This window comes from Anoplopoma fimbria, chromosome 11 (assembly GCF_027596085.1).
Source record: "Anoplopoma fimbria isolate UVic2021 breed Golden Eagle Sablefish chromosome 11, Afim_UVic_2022, whole genome shotgun sequence".
Taxonomy (NCBI): Eukaryota; Metazoa; Chordata; class Actinopteri; order Perciformes; family Anoplopomatidae; genus Anoplopoma; species Anoplopoma fimbria.
In genome coordinates, this window is record NC_072459.1 from 12,570,439 (window position 1) to 12,597,169 (window position 26,731).

Here is a 26,731-nt window from a genome sequence, read left to right on the forward strand (position 1 = left end):
AATCTTGGGATTCCAACAGGGATAACAACAAGTACAGCAAACCAGACTCTCTTAACACAATTGATCTCAAAGTACCTCCTGTTCTTTGTCAAATCAAAATAGACAAGCCGTCCCTTCACCTATCTTAGAATCCAAACTGATTTTAACTAACAAACAGATCAACACAGGATGTGCGAGTTTGTAACACGTGTGTGCCTTTCTGTCAGTATTTCTGTCAGAATCTCTGTTACTTTGAAGTAAATGATCATCCACAGAGAGTTTTAAAATCAAATTAAATTTAAAACATTACAGACCCTTCAACTTTGGTTCTTGTACATACTGTGTCAATGCATGCAGATGCTGAATTTCATTGTCTAAGCTACATGTTCTTACACTAGATTAACTGCAGAAGGTTCACCCTGGTTTGTGCTATCTATTTGCTCTAAACGGTTAAATTATTTCCTTTCCTTCCTCATCAGCAGAGGACAGAGCAACACAATGCCACTTTATAACGCATTACAGCACTACAACAACAATGGGCACCACTGTTCCAGGTAGTGACTCATACATGACCTAAGTAGACCTCTACCAATGCTGGGAGAATAATGCTGTGAATACAGTAAGGCACACTGTGCTATTTTACTGTACAACAGGGAAAACATAGAGTAAGACAAGTGCACAATATAAATATCTAAGCAGCGTATTAATGAGAAACAGAAAGCAGTGCCTAGCTGGCCTCTCTTGTTGAAAGTTTCAAGCCTGTTTAACCTATGAGAACACTGACTAGGAGAGGACAGAAATGTGTGTGCTTCATGCACCTGTAACCAAAGCCAACAGTGATGTCACAGAACCCTGGAGTACACATATGCATCACTGGAGGTCAGGAAAAACAAGATTTACAAGGATGTTAAGTTACTCTTCAGCTAATTTTAACAAGCCTACTTTGTTTAACGTTGGGTATTTTAACTTACTGTTCAACAATTCATCATATTTCATATAGCCATAGATTCCTAAAATCTTAACTGGTATTCATAACTGTCATACTGTAAAGGTAGAGGAGTAAAAAGTAGACAACACTATTTTCTTCTGAAATATGACTAGAAATAATAGCTTACTTCATAACTGTATACTGCAACTGTAAATGTCCTTCCACCTCTGTCTTCATTATAATAACATTAATATTTATATTTAACGTATGAGCACACTGATTAGGTGAGGACAGAAATGTGTGTGCTTAATGCACCTGTAGCCAGTCCTGGAGTACACCTCTGCGTCACTGTATCGCTGGAGGTGAGGAAAAACAAGATTTTCAAAGGTGTATAGTTATTCAGCTAATTTTAACAAGCCTACTTTATAAAATATTGGGTAGTTTAACTTATTGTTTCACAATTCATCATATTTCATAAAGTCATAGATTTGTAAAATCTTAATTTAGCATTTAACTGGTATATATAAGTGTCATACTGTAAAGGGAGTGGATTAAGAAGTAGAGAACACTATTTTCTTCAGAAATATAACTAGAAATAGTTGTCAGGGACATTATTATAACAATCATATTTATATTTAACGTTACACCTAGTTTTTCACTACTAGCCCTGTGTACTTCAAGAAGTACTACCCTGAGCCTTCCACTTAGCACTTATTGTATTCGTATTAGTTTGTTTCTGCACTGTACTTTTGCTCTGGTTTATGCTCTTAGATGCTTGTTTAAAAAAGGAGATGCACTTATGACTTCTGGTGACTAGTAGTTCTCTTGAATACCTATGTTGAATACACTTATTGTAAGTCGCTTTGGATAACAGCGTCTGCTAAATGACTGTAATGTAATGTAACATGGGTCAAGCTGGGCCATCACTTTCATTCTTTTCTCCTTGTTGCAATATACAATGATTTCTGTCTTGTCTTAATTTAATTGAAGATCATGTAATGTAATGTGTATTCTGTCCTGCTTTGGTGTCCTTGTCCTCTAACTGTTATTTGTAATTCTGTGTAAGTACATTGCGAGAGATGCAAATAAACTGAAGTCAAATTGCTTTTATGTGCACGCATTCACCAATAAAGCTGATTATTCTTTATATTTTTTTGCCATATAATTATTCAGATTATTTTTTGAGTTATTGTGGATTTTTATTTTTCTTACTTACTTATTTAAAATATACCATGTACCTTGTTTGCACTATATCTATGCTGCTGTAATTAGCTGCGGGACTAATAAAGGATTATCTTATTTTATCTTATCTTAAAATGTGCCTGCCATTGTGATATCCAGTCGCTAGAGGGAGAAAAGGAAACGCTCCATGTTGTTGTTTCTGCGGCGGAAGTGGGAAGCAGGAAGAGCCGTACAGCTGTGCTCCGTGGCTAACAGAGAGGCTAACAGAGAAGCTAACAGAGAAGCTAACAGGCTAACCCTCAGCGGTGGAAATACCCGGACCCGTCCGCCCAACAAGACGACCTCGACAGCCGCTTTCAGACTCTGAATCCAAGATGGGAAAAGGTGGAGGCACATTTGAGAGGCTTCTGGGTAAGTCATCGACACATTGGTTAAGTCGGTGGTGTTTTAGCCAACTGTGAGTCAAAGTGCGATGTTTTCCCAGCGCATTGTTGTGACAGACGCTGGGGCTGTGGCTCTCAGGCTGCTATTGTTTGCAGGCCTGGACAGGCTGACTGAAACTTACCACCCCGATTAAATAGCATTAAGATCTTATTTGTCCGTTTTTCCCCCCTTAAAGTCTCACCAACGCCACGTTACCATATGTGTGTGTTATCAGCTAAGATGGTTTCCTTTTAGGTTCATATCCTCACACACGACACTATGTTGCTTGTTTAGTAATACTGTAGTTAACTCATGCATGACTCAGCTGTTTAAGAAGGAAAGCAAGCACAACAATGCTAAATGTAAGATCATCTTCTTTGATTTGTAGTTTTGTCCTAAGTTTTGTTAAACTCCACAACAGGTTGATTAATTGGCTTAACTTTCACTAGGCTTATTACAGGAAATGTAAATGAACTACATCCATGTTCTTTTATATGAGGAAACAAGTTCACTTTTGATCTGTTGACCTTGTGGTGTGCAACATTGTGATATGATAAAATATTGTCTAATTTGATATAGATGTTGTCTTTGCTTAGTTTCAAAAGATGCCCTACGATTAACACAATGTTTGGACTTATTTCACTGTTTGAATTTAAATATCATTGAATGCCTGCACTTAAAATAAAGTTATATTAAGTTATATTAATAACTGTGTATTAGCACAGTTCTTTCTTGCAGGTTGATCTTCTAGGGGGGGCCAGGGTGAAAATGAACCTGCTGGCCCCCAGCTGATAAACAGCTCTCTGTGCATGTTGTACATTATTTTTTTCTGATGGACAATCAATATTTTTTTCTGCGTGCCCCGCGCTGTGGTGTGTTCGTTTGAAACACAGGAATTTAGAAATATCCACCATGTAAGCCCTGTGTCGACTTGTGCAATGAAGTTCCTAAAACTTAGTGTTGCCTCAGGAGCCAACCAACCTTAAGGCCCCTTAATCATGTCAGTGGATAGGGTTCTATAGCAGTGCATTTTTCCATATTCCCAAAGATACAATTGGTAGAATTATTGCCACAAAACAATTGCCAAACAGTGATGCTTTTCTCTGGCAAAATTAAATGTGGAACACTTAGTGGAAGCAGTAATATGACAATATTTTAAGTGCAGGCATTCAATGATATTTAAATTCAAACATTGTGAAATAAGTCCAAACATTGTGTTAATTGTAGGGCATCTTTTGAAACTAAGCAAAGACAACATCTATATAAAATTACAATAACGAAAAAGTGAATTCCCAGACAATATCTTTTCTCGTATCACAGTGTTGCACACCACAAGGTTAACAGGTCAAAATTGAACTTGTTTCCTCATTATAAAAGAACATGGATGTAGTTAATTTATCTCTATGTCATGAGAAAACATTACTGTGTGATTGCATTAAATCAAAAGAAGCCTTACACAAGATACAGTACCTCTGTGTATAAATACCGACACTTGGTTGCCATTTTATTTCATAAATATTAGTAACACTCAGTATAACATAATGCAAGTTAATATCACCACTAATTACAGCCTCTAAAATGACCATAAAGCTGATTGAACATCACTCTAAAACAGGTAAACAAACCTGAATATTATACCCATCATGAAGGAAGGATTTATTGCGGGACTGTTGCATTAGCTGCTATACTTTTAGCTAGAGTTTATATAGGGATGCTTACCATACTTTATATTTATATATAGATACAGAGATTATAAGAAAATGGTTTCCATGAAGCAAGTCGATAATAATATAATTATTATACAATATAATAATAATCGTAATACATATGTTATAAAGATTTAACCATTTGTACTAATTGCAGATAAAGCCACCAGTCAGTTGCTACTGGAGACCGATTGGGAATCCATCTTGCAGATCTGTGATCTCATTCGACAAGGAGACGCACAGTGAGTGATTCTGCACAATTCCTTCCACATTCATCATAATCATCAGCTGATGAAGTTGATTTGAGTATTGGTTTTTTTTTGTGTGTGTGTGTTTTGATGACTTAGTTTTCTATTGAGCATTGTGTTTGTCCTTGCAGAGCTAAGTATGCTATCGGGGCCATTAAGAAGAAGCTTAATGACAAAAATCCACATGTGGCCCTCTATGCCCTTGAGGTAAGACATGTGTACAGTGGACAATGTCTGGCTGTCTACCTGTTTTTTGGGGAGAGCTGTAATGTTTGTAACAAAGTTTCCGTAGTGAATGATTATGACACCTCACCCTTCAGGTCCTGGAGTCAGTGGTGAAGAACTGCGGTCAGACAGTCCACGATGAGGTGGCGAGTAAACAAACTATGGAGGAACTAAAGGAGTTACTCAAGGTGACCCTTATTGTGTTCATTTCTTGAACTTCATACACTTCCTTGCTATAGTTAGGTTCTTTCATAAATCCCAACATAAGTTATAAACACACATTTGAATGAGTTTTGACTTTAGTTTAGTCAATACTATCTTTTCATGGTGAAGCTGATTTTGATCACAAAGGTGAACTCGGTTATCAGCCCACTTATTTTTGTCGTCCAAAAGTCCAAAATCCAAAGATATTCAGTGTACAATAATATAAAACAGAGAAAAGCCGCAAATCCTCATTTTTAAGATGATGGAACCATTTAATATTTGGAATTTGTGGTTGGTAGAACACCTAAAACAATAAATCAACTGTCATTCTGGATATTTTTGCTAATTTATTTGCTTTGAATCGATTTGTAGACTATTGGTTTGGCCTCTAAATGGGTTCAAATAATATCTAAATAATATCTGTGCAACTGTGTATTATGTAAACAAGCAGTGGGAAGTTTGGATACAGTGTTTTGTTACACTGATTTGAGCTTCATCACATCAGGCAGCTTGCTGTATTACAGCGTGAGCTAGCAATATTTGATTGGATCTTTGCTGCACCATGTGACATGGCTCCTGATGCCCATCCTGGTTTCTGCTTCCTGATGATGTCATAGCCTTGTGACAAGAGTGTATTTTATTTTCATATCAGAACATGGGACTTCCCACCTCTGCTCTTGTCACCAAACACAAAGTTGTTTGATTCAGTTTGTGTTTGAAAATCTCACTTGTAGCAATGTTATGTGACAACAGAAGTGTAGAACACAGGAGGGATTTAAAAGTGTTGAGACTTTTTATTTCACTGTGTGGTTCTTTTACCACCAGATACAGACGGAACCAAATGTCAGAAACAAGATCCTGTACCTGATCCAGGCCTGGTCTCATGCCTTCCGCAACGAACCTAAATATAAGGTGGTCCAAGACACTTATCAGATCATGAAGGTGGAAGGTAAGTGGACACATGCTGTGTTTTACTTTATTTTTTTCCCACCAAGCTCGGCTGAAAGGAAGCTTTAGGATCTCTGAAAGTATTATTACCCAGATAAATGTTTCCTGGTCCTGGCTACAATTACATTTAAGAAAAACACATTAACATGTGTTTCAGGAATGTTTTAATGACTAAAGCGAGACTAGTATAAACTGGGGACCTGTTGTAATTTGTAATAATTGCATAGGTCGTCTGGGATCTTAATATTGTGGTAAGCTGCCGTGTCCATAGTTTTTCCAAGTAAAAATTCCATTGCAAATTACTGTACCATATTTCTCCAAACACAGAAGTCATGTGGTAATATTAGTCCGAAAGTCTTGTGAATTGGCATCTCTGTGATACTCGGGAGATAATAGCAGTAAATTTGAGTAGAAATACACACATTTTTGCAAATGCGTTGCACAAAACACAGACATGAGGGTGATTTCTAAATGAGATCCCACGGTAATACTAGTCCTGCACAAATATGGCTTAAAACTGAACTGAAAGCTCAGTGATCAATAACATGACACATTGTATTACACAAATATTATCAGATTCAGAAATGGTTTTTTTGCCAAGTATGTTACACATTCAAGGATTGCATTTGGCTTGGTGTTTCCTTTTGTTTTATGTTTCTTTAACTTCTTGTAATGCCCTACTATCATCATACTGTATGTTTAACAGGTCTGTTTTTATTTTAATTTCTCACAGGTCATGTGTTCCCCGAGTTCAAGGAGAGTGATGCCATGTTTGCAGCTGAGAGAGTGAGACATTCTTTTTTTTTTTCTTGTTTTGCTGATGGAGAATTAGTGATATCTGTCAGTGATGTTTGTAGAATTGGCTCTAGTATGGTGCTGGTCATTGGCACTGAACTATTTAGAAGAGAATATGATTTACACAAAGCTGCAGTGTCAATATCTGTATTAATATGTGATGTTTTCCTGCTTTGTCCAGGCCCCTGACTGGGTTGATGCTGAAGAGTGCCACCGGTGCAGAGTCCAGTTTGGAGTTATGACAAGAAAGGTAGGCTGGGCTTTCCTGAAACTAGGGTGCTTGGAGATTTTATGGTTTTCTTTATTCATTGTGTGTGAGTAGACTAAATATTTACGGCGCATGTGTGGAAGTTGACCTTGATTTGTGCTCTTTTGTTCTTACCAGCACCATTGTCGAGCCTGCGGCCAGATTTTCTGTGGCAAGTGTTCGTCTAAGTACTCCACCATTCCCAAGTTTGGCATTGAGAAGGAAGTGCGTGTATGTGAGCCCTGCTTTGAGCTGCTTAACAAGTGAGTCGCCACAACTCTCAAGTCTCTCAGAGTGTGAAGTGTGGATGGTGACTCCGAACAGTGTCTCTATATCTGAAGAGCACCTCTTCATTAGCTGCAGTTTGACACTGGCAGTGTATTTTATCTCAAGTTATGCTGGTCAACTTCGGTTGCTGAGCCTATGTAAGCATTGGTTTTGGATTATATTTTGTTCACTGAAAGCCTCACTAGCCTTTTGGTTAAGAATGAGTAATTTAAAAATATTTGTTTTTGTTGTCCATGCGTTGAATTTCATTTTGTGGAATATTTTGCTTTTTTTTGTTTGTTTTTGTTTTTTTTTAGCCCTGTTTGTTTATTAGCCATGTATAATGCATTCTATCACAATGTAGAACTTGCTGATTTGGTATTCAACACTGAGGTGACCCTGGAAAAATATTATTTGATAGGCCATAAACAGTTTTACTATTTGTTTGACAAAAACATCTTTAACTTGTGAACACATTGTGCAGTTTCAATGGTTTATACCAACTTTGAGCAAAGCTGCGAAATATTTTTTTTTTTGCATATAAATGGCTCTAAAGCAACACAAACTTTTTTAGATGGCCATCATTTCATATTAATGGGACTGATTGACTGACTGATTTTGCACTGTTAAACCTTCAGACTATAGAGCTTAACATTCCTCAGTATGGGTTTGTGTGTTTGCAGCATTGACGGCTGTAAGAATGTTCTTGTATTCTGTTTTTGTAGTGTCTCATGCAACATGCTCTCCTCTAACTGACAAGGTTGTTTGTCCTCCCTGATCCCTTCTCTTTACCAGCCACCCCTCCCTCTCTCCTCCTCTTAGGAAAGCTGAAGGGAAAGCCCCCACCCCAGGCCCCGCCGAGCTGCCGCCTGAGTACCTGACCAGCCCGCTGTCTCAACAATCCCAGGTAGAAGTAAAAAATGAGATGCCTTAGTCGATCGTGTAACTGTTCATAGTTAAAATGCATTTTGTTTTTAGGAAGGAAGTCAAGATTGAAGGTACTCCCCGTAGTAGAACAGATCCCCTTGGCGTCGTTGTGCTCCGTATTAGATTATTCATTAATTCATCCAATATTAGAGTTAGCGGGCTGTTTCTGGATCCTACAATTGCTCTGCTCTTTCACTAGATGCCTCCCAAGAGAGATGAGGCAGCCCTGCAGGAGGAAGAGGAGCTTCAGCTGGCCATTGCCCTCTCCCAAAGCGAGGCTGAGGAGAAGGAGCGCATGGTAGGTTGCACGGCTGACATTTTGCTTTGTAATTTTGCTCTAAAGAGACAGTGATGCATGCCTGTATGTATTCCTACAGAGGCATAAGAACTCCTACACAATGTATCCCAAAGCTGATCCCACTCCAGTGACTTCCTCAGCTCCACCAGTCAGCACGCTCTACACTTCTCCTGTGGTGAGACCTCTTCTCATGCTGCCTTTCTCTCTGGCTAAATACATTATTTACTCTACCAAACATTTTTTGCATGATTAAACAACCCGTCTGCAGATTTTTTTAGCAAATTATGGAAATATGTTTTGTCACTGACCAATGTGAATTATATGCTCTCTTCAGAACTCCTCTGCTCCATCAGCTGAAGATGTAGACCCTGAGGTACATGTCGTACCCTTCTCTTCTTCAATACCTGCATTAAAGTAGACCAATGAGAATTTTATTTGATCATTCTTGTAACACTGACAGTAATATGTCACATTATTCCAGCTGGCTCGCTACCTGAACAGAACATACTGGGAGAAGAAGCAGGAAGAGGCTCGCAAGAGTCCCACCCCCTCAGCTCCTGCCCCCGTGCCATTGGCTGAGCCGCTTCCACCAATCAGTCAGCCAGTAGAAACTCATGTCCCTGTCCAGCCGGTCAGCATAGTGGAGGTACGTTGACACTTTTGTGCTGAGAGTCGATGTTGGTTGGTATGTTTTATGTCAAGCTGAACTGGAGTGTGCAAACCTCAAATGACTCTCTCGTGCTTCCCTCTCGTCCTCGCCTCCAGCAACAGTACCAGAACGGTGAGTCGGAGGAGAACCATGAGCAGTTTCTGAAGGCCTTGCAGAACTCCGTGACCACCTTCCTCAACCGCATGAAGAGCAACCACATGCGTGGACGCAGCATCACCAACGACAGTGCTGTGCTCTCACTCTTCCAGTCCATTAACAACATGCATCCACAGCTGTTGGACATCCTCAACCAGCTAGATGAGAAGCGATGTGAGTGTCGGCTGTGCACGAGTTTGTGTGTGTGTACCGATGCATTTCTGTGGAGTGTCCATTCCCTGACCTATCACATCATGTATGCTGTCCGCAGTGTACTATGAGGGGCTGCAGGACAAGCTGGCTCAGGTGCGCGATGCTCGTGCAGCCCTCAACGCACTCCGGGACGAACACCGAGAGAAGCTGCGTCGTGCCACAGAGGAAGCGGAGAGACAGAGGCACATCCAGCTCGCGCAAAAACTGGAGATCATGAGGCAGAAGAAACAGGTAACGGAATAAGGCTCTTCGCGGAAAACTAACACATCGATACACTATTCATTACCACGCTTACAAGTGTTTGTCTTGGAACTGCAGGAGTACCTGGAGATGCAGCGACAGTTGGCCATCCAGCGTCTTCAGGAACAGGAGAAGGAGAGGCAGATGCGTCTGGAGCAGCAGAAGCACACGATCCAGATGAGAGCCCAAATGCCTGCTTTCTCTCTGCCCTACGCCCAGGTACACACTGCATGCGTCATTTGGGATCAGCGGGGTGATTGAGGGTGTAGCTCCCAGCGCAACACGATGGCAAGACACATAGGCTTTCATGTGGCATGATTGAGAATCACTGCACCCCAGAATTAACTGTGCTATTTGTTATTCAAATCAGCGGTACAATTTATTTAATTGGTTTTGACATTTTAAATAAAATGGTGATTTAGACACCACATTTAACCCTTTATAACTCTTTGTGATTAAATGTCTGATAATATATGAATGTGCTGTTACGCAGATGCAGTCTTTGCCCCCAAATGTGGCGGGAGGGGTGGTGTACCAGCCTGGTGCTCCACCCAGCTACCCGGGTACCTTCAGCCCTGCTGGTTCTGTGGAGGGTTCACCTATGCACAACATCTATATGAACCAGCCTGGCCAGACTGCTCCACCACAGTACCAGGCCATGCCCAGTCCTGCCCCAGGTGAGAAGACGTCCTTTTGATGGCTTCACAACAAGATAATCTGCCATGTTTTATTGCCATCCGACAAAAATATTCAATCAGGAAACATTCCTCGGTGTATTCCTGTGTATGACTGATTGTCCTCTGTTCCTCCAGATCCCAATATGGTAAATGCATACATGTACCAGCCTGCAGGCACTAATGGGCAGCCTGCTCCTCCTCCTGGTCAGGCTCCGCCCACTACTAGTCCACCCTACTCCAACTATCAGCCCACACCCACACAGGGCTACCAGGTCTGATTGACTCACTTTTTTTCATGAAAGAAACTACAGCCAAAATATTCAAAGATAAATAATTAACCCACTCAATGTTGTCCTTGTTCCATTCAGAATGCGGTCTCTCAGGCCCAGAGTATGCCCCCCATGCCCCAGCCTGCTCCCACCAACGGTATGGGTTACATGGGCTACCAGCCATACGGCATGCAGAACATGATTTCAGCATTGCCAGGACAGGATCCCAATATGCCCCCACAGCAGCAGTACATGCAAGGCCAGCCGCCCATGTACCAACAGGTCCGTCACTTTTTACCTCTTCCCCCCCCTACTTTAATGATTTATTATTGATTTCTACTTTTCAGGTTATTTCAATCCTCACAAATCCTCTTATTTTAACCTTTACCATTTTTCTTGCTAGGTGGCTCCCCCTGGTGGTCCGCAGCAGCAGCAGCAACAACAACAACAGCAGCAGCAGCAGCAGCAGCAGCAGCAGCAGCAGGTCCCTCAGGTTGTTCCCGGCAGCGCAGAGGCACAGCTCATCTGCTTTGACTAAAAGCCTGCATGCTGCCGGGTCTGACACACTACACCCTCCCTCCTCCTTTGGTCTCTCCTCTCACTCTCCGGACTCTCTGCCCTCTGGAAACGCATACACACACACACACACACACATACACATACAGACACACACACACACACACACACACACACACACACACACACCCCTCCCACCTTGCTGTGATGTTGTGGCAATGTAAAATATTGTGATGATGTTGCAGAACTGTTGCTCTCCTTGCCTCTCCCCCACTGAAGTATGGGAATGCAGGGTGAAGCCACAAGAGAGGGCACCATAACCCTTTTCCTCCCTCTTCCTCCCTCTTTCCACCCAATATGTATGTAGTATTTCCTTATTAAATGAATAACTGAAGGTAAAAAATAGTCAGTGGTATTAAAGTAAAACAAAAAAAGATAAGAAAATATAATAATAATTCAGGACAAAAAAGACAAGACGTAACCATCCTTTGTCTCATATTTTTCTAAAGCAAACTTTGCATGTTCAATTTAGTTATTTTTTTCTGAAATGGAAGTGAATTATTGCAACAAATCCTACAGTTTGGGCAGTGATTGAGGGGCATCTTTACGTGCTGTTTAAGAGATTGTGGGTGTGAGGATGAAGAGTGATGTCTAGCGACAGAAAGCACAGTCAAAGGCCTGAAATAAATGGCACCAACTCACATCTCCATCAGATTTTACAGCTTGCCATTGCAGCTGTAGGTTCCATCCCTTCTCATGCGCACACAAACTGGGGCCATCTTGTTTTGGCATTGCTGCTTGGAATAACAAGTGTCTTTATGTAGTTTCTTGAATAACGAAACCTATTTCAGTTAGAAAATTAGCTGGGTGGTTGTTTTAATCTTCTATATATATATATATATATATATATATATAGAAGATTAAAACAACCATATATATATATATACTTTCATAGGTTAAATAATTGAAATGACACAGTGAGTGACCATAAAACCAACTAAAGCTGTACTGAAGCTCTACTAGCAGCCAGCATCTCTTTATTTAAATGATTTGATAACATTTTTGCCACAAAACAAAAACATAGTACATCAACCTATAATTAACTGCAAATGACCTTCCAGGAACCCCATTTTGTCTGCTTTTGGTTATTACTGTCACAGATGAGGACATCTACTTAGTAAGTAAAGGTGGGAGCTCTTTTGTAAAGTATACTTTGCTCTCTAGAAATGTGGAAATGCTTGCAGAGCAAACATTATGTGCCGCATGTATGTATCACGCACCCAATCGGTGATTTCTGTAACCCTTCAGTTGCTATCTGTAAACTTCTTTATTCCATCATACTGATCTGTCTGACTTTAAAAGTAATTTTAAAATGATATTTAATAAATATCTGGTTCTTATTGTCCACTTGCTTTAACTTTCTATAACCTTCTTAAGGATGGGAAAAGAATGAGATGTATGGTGTGACAACTTTTATTCATGTAAATATAGTGTCACATTTAATCATGGGTAAAAGATAAGAGGGGTAAAAGGCCGTAACATGACATTGATGAGTTATATGATGAAATGTACTTTTAACATATAACTTAGTACTGTGCATAAGAATACAAAAAGAGAATTTGTACACTTTGGTTCCTTTAAAGTTTTCTGAAGATGAGGCACTTGTAGTATTCTTCCATCTCAATCTGGAAATGAAAAACAACATGGGGGTGAAAGTTATATTTAAGTTATTACCAGGTATTGTTACACGGTGCTCAAGTATGTGACTCACCATCCTCTCCATGCGCATCCCGTTCCCATAGGCCAGCTGTCTCAGCACATCGACGTCCGGAAGACCCCACTCTGGATTTCTGCGTAAAAGCATTAAACATGTCAGTCTTTAAACATACAGGTACATGTTTTTTTGCCATATTGCATTAGAGGAAATAAACGGTCACTCACATTTGTCGAAGCTCTGCATCCAGGTGTTCATTACACACTGGTGTAATGGTGCCATTGATAGCATACACCTGGAACATGTTTAAGATTTGGAAATGGTTCAGCTTTTGCACTTCACACTCACATGATGACATCATGCTATTTTGAGGTCATAGAAACTTTCTGACTGCTGGTACCTACCGCATATGTTATCAAAAGGCCATTTTGCCTGAGGATCTGACCTGCTCCAGTAAAAACACTCTAGGGAAATTATTTTTTAAAAAGAATGTTCATGAGACAGGGTCTGGCACATTTGTGTTTTGTGGCCCTTCACAAATAATTATGAATTATTTAGCTCAATATCTTGTTTTGTTTATTTGTATACATCACCAGGCCTACCTGTGCTGTTTTAAATGAGCTGTATTGCAGTAAGTTAATGGCGATAATAACGTCACAGGAGTTGTGAGAAAGGCCTGCCCATTTCTCCCACGGTTCGCTGGCATCCAGGTGGACAGGCTGCAGCACATTCTTTGCATGGGTTGCAGCAATGTATGCCTTAATACTGTAAGAGAAAATACCTGATCTTAGATTTTTTTTTTCAATATAAGAATAAATAACTTGCTACTATTCCACTATATCCACAAAACTGGAAAATGCCCAAACTGTTGCCTGCGTAGCTTACTGTCACACACTTGACTGTATGAATGTCATATTGCAAACATAACTATTGGAAGACATTTTCTGTCAAACACACACCTTTCCAGAGAGTCTTCTTTGATGTCTGATGGCTGCCAGGTAACAAAGGGCATCTTCTGGGCAAAGCGTATGACATGCTGCCCAGTTCCAGAGCCCAGTTCTAAGGCAAACAGCTGCCTGTGGGACTGGTCCTCCAGCACATCTTCAAGCATCAAACACAGATCCTCCCAGTTCCTCTCTGCCAGCGGAGACAGCAGCATGGTCTGGATGAGAAAAAGCAGAAGGACATGTTACCCTTTCATCTTGTGTGCCAGACTATGCATTGCTTTTTTTTGTCTCAGAGGGTTCCTTTTACCTTAACATGTGCTGATTGACAGAAACTAGCTGGGAAATGGCATATTGGTGGAGACTGGATCCGGTGGATGATCCTAACAGCAGATGGTTGCAGAGATTACCTGGTTAAGAGGATTACCTCTGTGCTCCTCCCCAGTGTTCAGCACTGACTTTTACAGTACAGGTGTGACACACAAACAGAGGGACCAAAATCAATTAATACAATAAGCTTGTGTCTAGATAGCAATGCCAATCAACATGATAACCATCGTCATAATGTGTGGGGTCATATTGCATGGTGGTGTATCATAACGTACCTTTGTATGTTCAGAACCATGTTTGTTCACTGCCATCTAGTGTTCAAAGTGAAGACCTGCTACACAACTCAGTTGGTTAATATATATATATATAGTACCAGTCAAAAGTTTGGACACACCTTCTCATTAAATGGTTTTTCTTTATTTTTTTAATTTATTTTTTTCTTCATTGTAGATTAATATTGAAGACATCCGAACTATGAAGGAACACATATGGAATTATGTGGTAAACAAACAAATGCTCAACAAACCAGAATATGTTTTATATTTTAGATTCTTCAAAGTAGTTGAATGAGAAGGTGTGTCCAAACTTTTGACTGGTACTGTATATATATATATATATATATATATATATATATATATATAACTTTCATAAAGGTATTGCCTATCAAAGGCCTGTGTGTTAGATTATAATCATTACAACAGTATGCAATGTATCAATGTAGGTATTGTTTACATTAGTTATTAGTATTATCTATGAATCCATGTATTGATACCTTACACTATGTATTGTATAATCTGTATAAATATCAGCGATAAGCACAGTTATGTATTTATACATTTCCCCTACGCTTTTCGCACGTCCCTCATGGGTTCCCGTAGATGTTCCACCAGTTCACGCAATGCATTGCGGGTAGGTCAGGAGCGGAGCGGACCGAGAGGACGCCATGTGCTTTTGAGGCAGAGGGAGTGAAAAGGGGACCCGGCTGTGACAGACTTGGCTAGTATCATTTTGAAGGGACACCGGGAGAAACGGCTCCAAGTCAACGCGACCATGTACTGCACCAGACGCTGCCTCCGCACCGCGCTGCGGGCTGCAGCCACCTCGCACCGGTACGTAACGTTATCCCAGCGGGCGTCAGTCAGTCACGTAAACGGAGGCAACGGTACACGGTGCATCATGAGCCGACTGCATGCATCTTCAAGGGCAGACACCCGGCGACTGCTGCCGGCTGTTGTGGTTGTAAAACACGTCGCTCGTGTGAATACAGTATCTGCATTTAGTCTGCAGCCACGTAACGTAACGTGACGTGAAGTGTGTTGGCTGAGGTTAGCTTTAGCCGGCAGACACGTTAGCTGAGCACCTTTAAGGCTCTAACTGTGCAGCCGTGACCTTTTATATCCTGTGTTTAGTCACATGAAACACGTTGTCCTCTCTATTAGTTTGGTTGTAAACATTTAAAACATGCATCTGTTTTGACATTTTCCTCCATGAATCCTCTAACATCACCAAGGTCACACTCGTGTTACTGTTAATAATTGTTTTTGCTGTTTAAACTAACAGCAAGCTGCACTTCTTAACCTGCTCTTTGCACTGGTTGTTTATGATAAATACAGGTTATATGTTAAGGAACCACCAGAACTGACAGCAGTTATTGATTTCAGGACAGCACAGCTTTGGTTCTCATCCTGGTGTTCATGTAACCCCCCCACCTCCCCTCAAAGTCATAGGATATATCTGAGGGATCACAATCTGCCCAGCAGATTTTTTAGGACTTCAACTCAACCACAACTCAAATTTACAAGTTCCTAAACCAAAAAGTAGTGTATTCGAACTGTAGTCATTCTGACTGACCATCAATTATTATATCAGGTTTGCTCAGATGAAAGTTACAGAAAAGTTGCAAATCTTCACCATTGAGAAACTGCGGCTCAAGAGTGTTTGTTATTTTTGATTCAAATGATATAATCAGTTATCAAAATAGTAGCTTGGTCGGTCAAGTAATCAATTCAATGACATTCTGATTCTTGTAATTGATTAATGAATAATTTAACCTCTTCAATCTCCTAAAAATACTTAAATCAGTCTAGAAAGAATAATCGTTTGAACTGGTCTGCGATAAGCGTGCTCATGTAGACCCATTTTTGTCATTAGGGGCCACAAGCATTCACAATGTGCACAAACCTCATGATGTGTCAGCCGATCACAGGTAGACGGGTGTGAATGCAGCCCCAAAAGTGCATTACGATCCAGTAACTTAAGCCAAATTGAGAATAACTGGTCACTGGTATATTGGGAATGCATCCATTGAATACATGTCGGGAGTGCATGTCTGGCATGAAACACCGCCCAAAACATTCAGACAAGGATTTAAAGTCCTGTACCATATGTAAACCTCCTATCGTCTCGTAAGGCGGGGCAATTTTTGGGTAAATTGTTGTTTCTGCTTCTGCATAGACAAAGTCGAGAACCTCTGGTTAGGCTGGACCTCAGTTAATCCGTCTTCTTATTTCCCAGGCAACAGCTTCAGCGGCAAACACCAGCCTTGTGTGCTCTCAGACTTCTGAAGACCAGTCCAGCCACCCACTCAGACGCCATCGCCATCGCCACCCCGCCTCTAGACGGAGCACCCAAACAGTATTCCCCCAAAATCCAACAGCTCGTCGGTGACATAGCCAACCTCACTTTATTAGAGGTGTCGGACCTCAACGAGCTCCTCAAGGTTTGTGGAAGAGTCGCTGAATCCAAACCATAATAAGTCTTGTTGGACCGTTGTGGCGCATCTTGAGTTATAATCAGTTTTTTTTTTTGTTGCAGAAAACTCTGAACATTCAGGATGTTGGAATGATGCCAATGGGGGCGATGGCTGCATCGGCTGTACCTGCAGCTGTAAGTACAGAAAGTAACAGATATAACTTATAACACTTTGAAATATAACTTAATCTGCTACATCACCACGTTACACTACAACTTCAAAAACAAAATTGAATTTGATTCAACCCTTCTTTAACACAGGATATTCATGTTTTATTGCTGCAAGTTTCAGTCTTTTCTTGTCATTTCAGTGCGCAAATTGATTTTCAATTTTTTTGTCTCTGTGAAACCAGGCTGCAGACGAGGAGGAGGCACCAGTGAAGAAGGAGCAGACTCACTTCACAGTAAAATTGACAGAATTAAAAGCAGCTGAAAAAGTAAAACTTATAAAGGAAGTGAAGAACTGCATCCAAGGCTTGAATCTGGTGCAGGTAAGTCTCATCATTAGTGCTTATTCCTTGATATTGAGTCATCTAAAGGTACCCTATGGAGTTTCCTCTAAGGAATAATGTCTGCTGACTGACAGCAGGTGGCGATAATGTGCCAATAAATGCAGCAAGAAACCAAGACATTGTAGAGGACGGTTGCATGATAGCAAACATAAATGTAATCAATGCAGAAGTTAAAATATTCAATGAAACTGAAACATTCAAGGGTAAACACAATGTGTTAAGTGGAGAAACTTTGTTTACAAGGAAACTCCAGTTTGCCCTTAATATTAATTTACACTATCAATCCAATACTTGTATTTTTGCGAATGATATAGCTGTGTAGTGCCAAAAGTAGCCCCACAGTAATGTAGGACCACAGGAAAGGTCTGTATAAAGAAAAGAAAATGCCACACAGATTTCCTTTTATTATTTATGGTGTAATATCTCTGGAAACACAAGTGTCATTGTTAATCTGATAAAGCAGGAATATTTTGACAACCTCTATTCAACACCACGATCAGAATTTCTAATATTTGTCCCTTTTTAAAAAAAAATGTATATTATTGGTTTCTTCAACATGTTGCATATTGGCTCGGGACATTATACTAGTTCCTATTTTCACAGATTGGGTAACATCACACTAAATCTTCTTATCTGTCTCTCCTAAACCAGGCTAAGAAACTAGTGGAGGCTCTTCCTCAGGAAATCCGAGCCAACGTGTCCAAAGAAGAGGCAGAGAAACTGAAAGCAGCCTTGGAGGCAGCAGGCGGCACCGTCGTGTTGGAGTAGATCTACGTGCCCTCCTGTTCTCCCCCATTTTGCTGCTCATGCACTTCATCCCTCATTCTCTTATTTCCTTTTTTTTTTACGTGACAAAAAGGAGCATCCTGGGAAACAAATAAATGCCTTCTGACATTAATACTGTCTCTTAACAGCATCAGATGGGGCAGTACAATTCAGACTGAACTCTTCCAGGCACACAGCCTGCACGAATGGCCGCCCCGCTGTTTGTGTTTCACTTTGTCTGCTCATGTGTCTTTCTGATACTTGTGAAGCAAACAAGCTACAAAATACTGGCCTGGCTGCCAAGTTGTCAGTTGGTCATTTTGTGTGTGTGAGTGTGTAAGTTTAACTTTTCACAGAAGGAAAGATTATGCAGTAGGGACATGGTTACCATTCCCTATGTCGAAGAATACCAGATACTGTATCTAGTTCAGGATGGCAGGGCTAAGTCCTTATTACTTATAGAATTGTTAATAATGTGATTAAAGTTGAAATATCCATACTTGTCCCTTCTTTTACATGTTCTTGTGTGTGACTTTATGCTAAATAGCGGATCTAAAAATGTAAACGGTTAATGATGACAATGTAAATGTATCAATTTAATGTGTGTTGTATTGTCTTAAACATATCATTAAGCACAAACTGAAAAGTTCAGACTTTATAGGGTAGAAATGAATATTTTAACTATAGTAGATTGCATCCTGCTTTATGGTTTTTGACCACTAGAGTTCATAAGATCTCTTTTTAAAGGACCTTAGTACGTTTAATCCACTTGTGTTACCTGTGTAAACTATAGACTTTATAAAAAGGTTTAAACTCAAAAATGTCCACCATGTACAGAGATCTGTTACTGTCCAGGAAGAAGGGGAAACCAGTTTATGGTATTTACTTTTCGCACAGGTTTGAAATACAAAGATAACCTACATTTCAATGTATTGACATAATTATCGATGAGTGATAATTAAGCGAACTCAACTAGCAGTAGATGCGGTACACTAATAGAACACAAAACAGTCGTTCCCTGACCGGGAATCGAACCCGGGCCGCGGCGGTGAGAGCGCCGAATCCTAACCACTAGACCACCAGGGACGGTCGTGCAGCTACACAAAAAAAGGATTCAAATCTTATGCGCATAGCTGACTCTTAGTAGGTTTTAAAAAAATGGTGTTATTAATGATGGCTCCGTTGCGTTTAATTATCAAAGTAAGACAGCATGCAAAATAGGCCAACACTCATTCTGAGATGTCATCGAGTAAACACTTGATTAAATTGATTTTGGTCCCATTCTCTTCAGTGGGCCAGCATGAACAATTCCAAAGGCCCTCAGCCACCGAAATGAAACACGTGTTCATGTTATTAATTACACTTGTGGTTACCCTGCAACACCATGTGAATATGACTACTGTGAAAAGGGCCTGTACCCTGGAACTGAAGCCGCAAAATGGATTCAAGCCATTTTTTACACCTGTGCTTTGGCTGCTGAGGATTCAAACTGTCCTCTTTGAAAGAAAGGCATCATTATAAAAAGAAGGTGGTGACGGAAACAAACTATTTAAAGGCCCTGTGCGTCCATGGTAAACCCACACCAGTGATTTAAAATCTTTTCACCCTCTGGACCTCTTCTCAGGGTGAGTATAGGCTGGATGCTGGAGATATTTTGTGTTGAACTCTGTACTGTTTGACTTGATTATGTCACTGATTGTGGATTGCCACCAGGTGGTGTGTGTAGTCTGTATTAAAGGCTGTGTTTGACACTTGAGATTTTTAAATGGTTGGTCCCATAAGGACACTAGCAGGATGATTTGCCCAGAAAAAAAAGAAGCCATTCCAGTTATGGAGAGAAAAGAATAATGAAAGATATCTTAAACTCATACTCTACCCATGGACAATAAACACTGAATATTATATAGAAGAAGAAAATTATTATAACAGCATATGAACTGGCAGATAGAAAATAGAAAGTGAAAAACAGAAAGTGCTCACTAAATTGGGCAAAAAAAGGCAATAAAAATGTAAGTGGAATTTTTATTGAATATCAAATAAAATATTGAAATGGAAAGTCCTGACTTAAAACATGCAGGAAAAAGGAAAGCATAATGTCATTTAAAACCATATACGCCTTCTTCACGGCACACATTTTGACTTGTTATAGTAAGAAAAGCACAGGAGTTACTAATAACGTTAACAATGGCTGTTTCAAGTGTCCGAGTGATCCATGACAGTGTCCAGAACCCTGAAACTGAAGCATCATTAACTATATTAGATACTCCAATGCTTTCTCAAACCGTGAAATGTCAAAATGAGAAAAGCAGATTGTCTATCAAAACAGACTAATAAAGACGATGTGTAGGGATCACAAGGAGGAATGAAGGAACACAAATGCATAACTTTATAACTTTACAAATAAATAAAATAACATATTAATACCAATAATTAAATATAGCAGTAAAAAGACTGTCTGTAAACATGGATTTCAAAAACTGATTTAAAAGCGATTATTGATGTAATTCATTTCTGGTTAGAGTCATGGGAGCCCTGCAGTGTCATTGATGATGTTTCAAGCTGCTTTATAGTGTATCACTTCAGGAAGGCAGCACTTGACTTGATTTAATCAAGCTTAGCTGAGATAAAGGAAAAATTATAACAGAGAAAAATGTAACGTGTGTAGGCAATCAGTGCAAGTAATTTAAAGAAACATTGGTTGAGTCTTAGCATTCACTTGGGTAAAAATCAAAAAATGCAGAATATCACATTGGGGAACTCAGTTTTCAGACACATCATTCTCTTCAGTGGTAGAATAGACCATCAAGCAAATGTAAACAGATTCATACATAAAGTTTACATTTAAAGACGTAGATTTGTGTGCAGTGAAATGCAGTTATTGGACTAATGGCAACCGAGCACAGGACAAAATAAATCGTAATATCGTTGGGTTTCATTGTGCCACGTGTCTGCATGAGCTGGATCCTGCAGCACTGAGCGTTTGCCAATATCTTGCCTTTGCTCTAACGTTTTTAACCCAGTTACTGTTACTGTCATCTGTCATCAGCCTCCTCCCTCTCTGAGTCGGCACACACGATGCAGTGCCAGGCTGCCCATCCATACCACGGCTGCATTCCTCATTAAAATCATGTCATGCTTAAGAACCAAAACCTCAGAAAATAATCTGCAGTTGTACAAAGTATTGTTGAATATTTCTATATGAATGAGAATATAGACATGCTTTTTTGTTTTTGTCCTCATGACCTTTTGTGTGACCCTAAGACTGAGTGTATAATGTGAATATTCTTGACAAATATTTGTCTAAACGTAATGATCTTTGAAGTGTGTTAGTAGAATCCTTGGATGCTGGCATACCACATTCACATTACATTTTACATTAGTCACGTACTCTTCCTCACACAAACCAGCTGCACCCCTTTTCTTGGCACAGAGAGATGGAGGCTCTGCACGCACTCCACTGGACAAGTTCAGCCATATGTTAATCCACAATGTACAGCTCTTTCTGATAAAATGCAGGTTTACATAAAGGAGGCTGGCACTGAGTTGGTCTACGGTTTCATCCGAGCAGCGTTGAAGGATGAAACCAGCCTTGGACAAAGTCGTCACAGAAACATTTGAGAAGCCGACACTTTGCCTTCTTACTCTGGACTTTGTTTCACCAACAACATGCAGGAGAATCGTATTTCTCTTTGGTATTTTGGTGGAGTCTCCTCCAGAGTGGCCACATCTTCAACACACCCACCTGATTCAATTAAGGTAAATGATAATTGATTTTTAATTTGATTACCACTGTGGCATTTTTACTTTCAGAAATTAGGAAGATTCTCCAATTAGGCCCAATTGATCTGCCTGTGTTACATCTGTTACATCTAGAAAATGTTAATACAATTATGTTTTTTATTATCCTGTTGACACTGACTTTCAGAATTGCTTGCTGTTTTATGCCAATGATTCAGTTTACCCAATTACATTCGAAGTTGTCGAGTCACTTTGGCCATTATGTGCCAATGAAATACCGTGATCATAACAATCAATAGGCTTGTTTGGATGCTTTCAAGTGCGTACAATGCTGATGTGCACCTATTAACCAGCTATTGAATTGATTTTCTTTAATTCAGCACACTGACTGAATGTTTGTGGTGATGTTTAGAACTGGCTCCTGACATTACCACCATCTGAATATCACCATCATATTACAAATTGTGTTTGCTTGATGCACACTGGCACCTGAGAAAGATAAGAGCAGACTTTACACTTGTGCAGGTACTTGTTGCTTCCACTTAAAGTGTGACTGACGTCCAGGTGCACTTTTTTCACTCTTTTCTCCTAGATGACATATTCTCTGTCACAGTTTGCCATTTATGAAACTGTCAGGGACGAGATGAACATGAAGAACGAAGATCTCATGTCTTTCTACCACAAAGTCTTGCTGGGGGCCTTTGGAGGTAAATGTTTTACATCTTGACAGTATTTGGCTGTTGTTGGTCTATATATTGTTTTATTATTTAATGTGTGTTCTCCAACAAGGACTGCAGGTGGTTTAATCTGGACCCAAACTGACCTTGTGGATGTCCAGGGAGTTCAGTGGATGGATTCATTATTACTATCAAAACAGAGAATTTGTTAGTTTGTATGATACTAAAGCTCTTTTGTACTTAACATTATTGACATGGACTCTAAAGTCATAACCTGCAATCTCACTTTTATTACTCAATAGCTTAAATCAGATGTTAAAAAACAGCTTTTTCAGCACTGAAATAATAAATAATTCAACAAGAATGTTGTAGCTTTACAAAAAAAGATGTTCCCTCTATTTTTAATTTCTTTGGTAGAGCAAATACCAAGTAGTACTGCAATTTGAAATTCAAGGTTGGTTCGGTGTTTGATTTAGATTTGACTTCACCAACAGAAGAAGCTGTTACCTTTTCTGCTCACTGTTCCAGTTTAATAGGCCGATTTTTCATTTTATTCAATAGATCACTTTGAAGGTTACTCATGCAATTATAGGCTTGAATTATTTCCATCATCTGTGCAGGATGTAGAATAATCTCAATCAGTCAAGTTTCTGGTAGAGGTCAGGAGAAAGTAAGTGATGATTGAAAATGGGTTTTATTTTATAAACTGTCTGTGGTCATCAAACTCACTCAATGCTCGTGCGCTAGTTGGACTATTACGTGTTTGGAAGGAGGGTAAGATTCATAAACCCTATCTTACTTCAAATAACAGCCAAAGTTTGTTTCCCTTTTATGTCGTGCGACACGTAGGGAAATAACTGCAGCTGTCCTGTTATGACCAAGCAGCTGGTTCTGGCTGCCGGTTACCTGACTGACAACATCCTCACTCATTTCCTGGCCAGTGTAATTGCCTTAAGTGTCTCACCTTTGTCACTGTGTCTATACATATATCACATTTTCCAAAAATAAGACTTTGTTTCTGCACAGGGGGGCTGTGCCACGATCCTCTGCCAAACAGATAATGTTGTTAAAACAAGATTAATTAACTCGAAACTGGAATATGGGGTGAGTATTTGTGCAATGCATGCTGTCTTGTGATTTCTCTGTATACTTACTTCAGTTGCATATTTTGCTTGGGGAATCTCCCTCTCCACACTCTGAAATGGATGTTTTATTCATGAGGTGTAGAGAGGATAACACACCTTGACATGTCTTAGTTTGTGTGTCTCCTTGTTGCAGGATGTGTTTCGCTGTCGAACAGAAACAGCAAGACTTGGCCCGAAGGCGTTTTTACAAGGTGGATGTCACCTTTACTGTTGACTACAGAAAAAGCCCCCTTTTTTTCTCGGCTAATATATCTAGCGGTATTTCTGTTGTGTGATTGTTTTTGAAAAACGACTTTTCACTTGCTGAACTCCTGATATGGTTTGTGTCCAGGGTCTTGTTTCCCGCAGCCATCCGCCTCATCACTCACACAGTCCTCACCGTCATATTCATCAAACAACTAAGGCGGCATTTCGGTGCAGCGGAAGTCATCTGAAGGTGTGAGGAATTCTTCGCAATTTCACTGGTTCTCCTAATCGGACGTCTTCATTGTTCAGGCTGTTCTTCCATGGCCAGCTCAGCAGGAGTCCACTAGATATCACTAACAGGAACCAGGAAGAAGTCACACACCAATTAACACAGATACAATGAAAAGAAAATTGATGTGCGATTTTATTTTATTTTTTCTGTCTCCAAAAGCATTACAAACACATGACTTGAGTTACATAACCTGTGATGAAATTTACAGCTATAAATCTCACACAAAGGTTGTGAAAAGAAGGTTTAGTGAAGCCTGAGGTCTTTAAAGTTAATATAATATATCAGCTGATTAGTCCTGTTTTGTCGAGCAACAGGCAATTACACTTTATAAATACTAAGCCTTCTTTGCACTCTGGTGAACGGCGTTACATTGACAAATAGTCTGCCTATGTTTACTTTGTGTTTGTTGTTGTATGATGCAACATTTTAGTACCAGACACATTTTGGTGACCATTGGCTAAAGAAAAATATTTTTAAGTTTGTGAAGTCAAGCTAAGATTCAAGATAAGTTAAAGAGGACGTCTCTTAACATTTCACTTGAAATGCTCCCGTCGGTTGTGAGAAAAAGACTGATGTATTCAATAAAACAAACTGCTTCTCTAGATTATTATTTTTTTAACTTCTGTCAGTCTGAGCACTGTTACGCTGCTCATGTTTAGCTGCCTTTAAGGTCTCCTCTCTCTTACACAGAAATACTTACATGAACTGGCTGGTTCAGCATGTACAAGGCTGAACAAAAGCCACCAATTACGAACACTTTAAAAGCAGCTTTTTGTGAAACATTGTTGACGTGGAGATACAGATTTTGACTCTCGAATTCTGAGAAAAGAGTTGTGAGTCTTGGTTCAGTTGCAGTGAGTGGGTTAGTGGCTTCTTTCGTATTGTTCCAGGTGTTATTTTTCAAGTATTACTCCATACAATCCATCATCTTCAGCTTTAAAAGACACCTGATATTTTTCCATGCACCATGGTTACTGTCTATACAGATGCTGGTGTTTGAGGAATGATAGTTGTGACAGCTTTACTTTTTGCTCATTGAAGGGGAAAGTAGAGAAGGAAATGTTTGGGAGAATAAATCCAACTCCGGCTCTTCTGTTGCTTATAGTTAATGGACAGGTGATATAACCCTGTGGAATCTGTGCAAAAAACTGATCTAATGGTAAGAGAGGTATCATCTGTGGTTGTCATGGAGCTCACTGAAAGAGCAGCATGATGACTTATTGGTAATGACACATAATGCACCGTATAAGTCCTTCTTTTTCAGTGTACACTCTGCTTTACTTTGTAGTGAAGTCGCAGACGCAGGTTTGTGTTTGTAGTTTCCTCTTTATCAGGCACTCTATCGCTGATAGATTACAGACTGACCACTGTGCTGGGAAACATCCACTGGGGATGCAGTCAATGATGGTAATGACGCACACACACACACACACACACACACACACACACACACACACACACACACACACACACACACACACACACACACACACACACACACACACACACACACACACACAGAGGCTTAGATACCTGCTTTCATTTTCTATGTTTGTTTCTGGAAAAAAAAGGCCTGAAACTGACTGAATTTGAGATTTTAGCTTTGAATAAATGCTATTCCAGATGTTGCGGGTACATAACTTAACACGCAAGGAAAAAAGATTTCTAGCTTTGATTTTAACCAGATAAGATGTTCACTGCGTATGTGGACAAATATATAATATATATTTATATTCCTTTTGAATGTCTAAAATAGTCAGAAAGTTTTTCGGTCACTGTGAGTCTTATCAAACACTGCACATTTCTCTCTCACACAGATACATGGCCAGTGCAAATACTAAAGATTAATCACAGTGTTGACAACTGTTTGATGAAAAATGGGCAAAGGACAGGCATTCAATTTCATGGTGTGCAACAGGAGCATTAACAACGTTTGTGTTCCACTTATATAATGGTAAACACTAATGAGATATTTGCCTCTTAATGGAAAGTCAACACCAGCACACGTTATGACTCGTGTCTTAGCAGCATGTGACAGGATTACAGGAGAAAAACTTAAATCCATTGAAAATGCTAATTTTACTGTTTATTTTAATGCTACTACCTGATTTAGAATATTGGTAATGTTATTTCAATGTGCATCAATGCCTAATCCTGACTGAATAATGTGTTTTGAGCAATATATAAATTGTCAACCTCAAGATTTCCTTTGCATTTTAAAATCAAAGTTCAATGAAGGTCAAGGTCCCCAGAGAAAGTTATCCTTTTAAAGGAGAACATATGCTGTTTACTTAAACTGTGACTGTCCTTGCATGGAGCAACACTAATAAGCTACAAAACTCTAACAACTAAATTCACTGCAAACAGAACCTGGCTGTGCACAGCTGCTATTTTCTGGAAGGCTGGTGTGAAGACACCGGGGGCCACCACTGCTCTTACTTTTTGGGTGGTAATAGGTAACAATGTAAACAAGGTCAAGCTGCTAATCTACCATTTGATAACACTGATGCGCATGTTCTATGGGCCCTATATGGATGCAGAGGATTCGGGTATTTTCATCTGAATTCTATACTTTATACT

The 26,731-nt window shown here is 39.8% G+C and overlaps 4 protein-coding genes and 1 non-coding gene across 7 annotated transcripts; 3 read left to right on the forward strand and 2 right to left on the reverse strand.

Annotated features, from left to right (window-relative positions):
• The first annotated feature begins 2,300 nt into the window (after positions 1-2,300).
• On the forward strand, positions 2,301-12,502 carry hgs (hepatocyte growth factor-regulated tyrosine kinase substrate). Of its 3 annotated transcripts, none has more exons than XM_054606748.1 (20): positions 2,301-2,500; positions 4,376-4,460; positions 4,598-4,673; positions 4,787-4,879; positions 5,721-5,844; positions 6,577-6,629; positions 6,820-6,888; positions 7,024-7,148; positions 7,948-8,065; positions 8,279-8,377; positions 8,457-8,552; positions 8,712-8,750; positions 8,859-9,023; positions 9,143-9,356; positions 9,454-9,626; positions 9,714-9,854; positions 10,129-10,312; positions 10,448-10,584; positions 10,681-10,863; positions 10,985-12,502. In XM_054606748.1, exons 1-20 carry the CDS (start codon positions 2,464-2,466, stop codon positions 11,117-11,119), a joined length of 2,346 nt encoding a protein of 781 aa, XP_054462723.1. In that variant the 5' UTR covers positions 2,301-2,463; the 3' UTR covers positions 11,120-12,502. The 3 variants fall into 3 exon arrangements, with proteins under 3 accessions (XP_054462723.1, XP_054462724.1, XP_054462725.1); XM_054606749.1 differs by having other exon boundaries at positions 7,948-8,059; XM_054606750.1 differs by having other exon boundaries at positions 2,302-2,500; positions 5,727-5,844.
• Positions 12,503-12,734: 232 nt separating this feature from the next.
• zgc:103625 (methyltransferase-like 26 B) lies at positions 12,735-14,075 on the reverse strand. Its single transcript, XM_054608331.1, has 7 exons — positions 14,066-14,075; positions 13,771-13,973; positions 13,414-13,576; positions 13,216-13,275; positions 13,039-13,106; positions 12,869-12,947; positions 12,735-12,782 (listed from the first exon to the last, which is right to left on the reverse strand). The coding sequence occupies exons 2-7, from the start codon at positions 13,968-13,970 to the stop codon at positions 12,735-12,737; spliced, it is 618 nt and encodes a 205-aa protein (XP_054464306.1). The 5' UTR covers positions 13,971-13,973; positions 14,066-14,075.
• Positions 14,076-14,935: 860 nt separating this feature from the next.
• mrpl12 (mitochondrial ribosomal protein L12) lies at positions 14,936-18,630 on the forward strand. The gene is made up of 5 exons (XM_054607884.1): positions 14,936-15,194; positions 16,600-16,804; positions 16,900-16,971; positions 17,190-17,327; positions 18,000-18,630. The coding sequence occupies exons 1-5, from the start codon at positions 15,136-15,138 to the stop codon at positions 18,114-18,116; spliced, it is 591 nt and encodes a 196-aa protein (XP_054463859.1). The 5' UTR covers positions 14,936-15,135; the 3' UTR covers positions 18,117-18,630.
• A 497-nt stretch (positions 18,631-19,127) lies between these two features.
• trnae-cuc (transfer RNA glutamic acid (anticodon CUC)) lies at positions 19,128-19,199 on the reverse strand. The gene has a single exon. It is a non-coding gene; the product is annotated as a tRNA-Glu (tRNA).
• A 2,580-nt stretch (positions 19,200-21,779) lies between these two features.
• slc25a10a (solute carrier family 25 member 10a) lies at positions 21,780-25,190 on the forward strand. The gene is given in 9 exon segments (XM_054607328.1): positions 21,780-21,869; positions 22,444-22,558; positions 23,149-23,198; positions 23,392-23,405; positions 23,407-23,485; positions 23,555-23,632; positions 23,807-23,865; positions 24,008-24,087; positions 25,153-25,190. Coding segments are annotated over 9 exon segments (603 nt in total).
• The last annotated feature ends 1,541 nt before the right edge of the window (positions 25,191-26,731 follow it).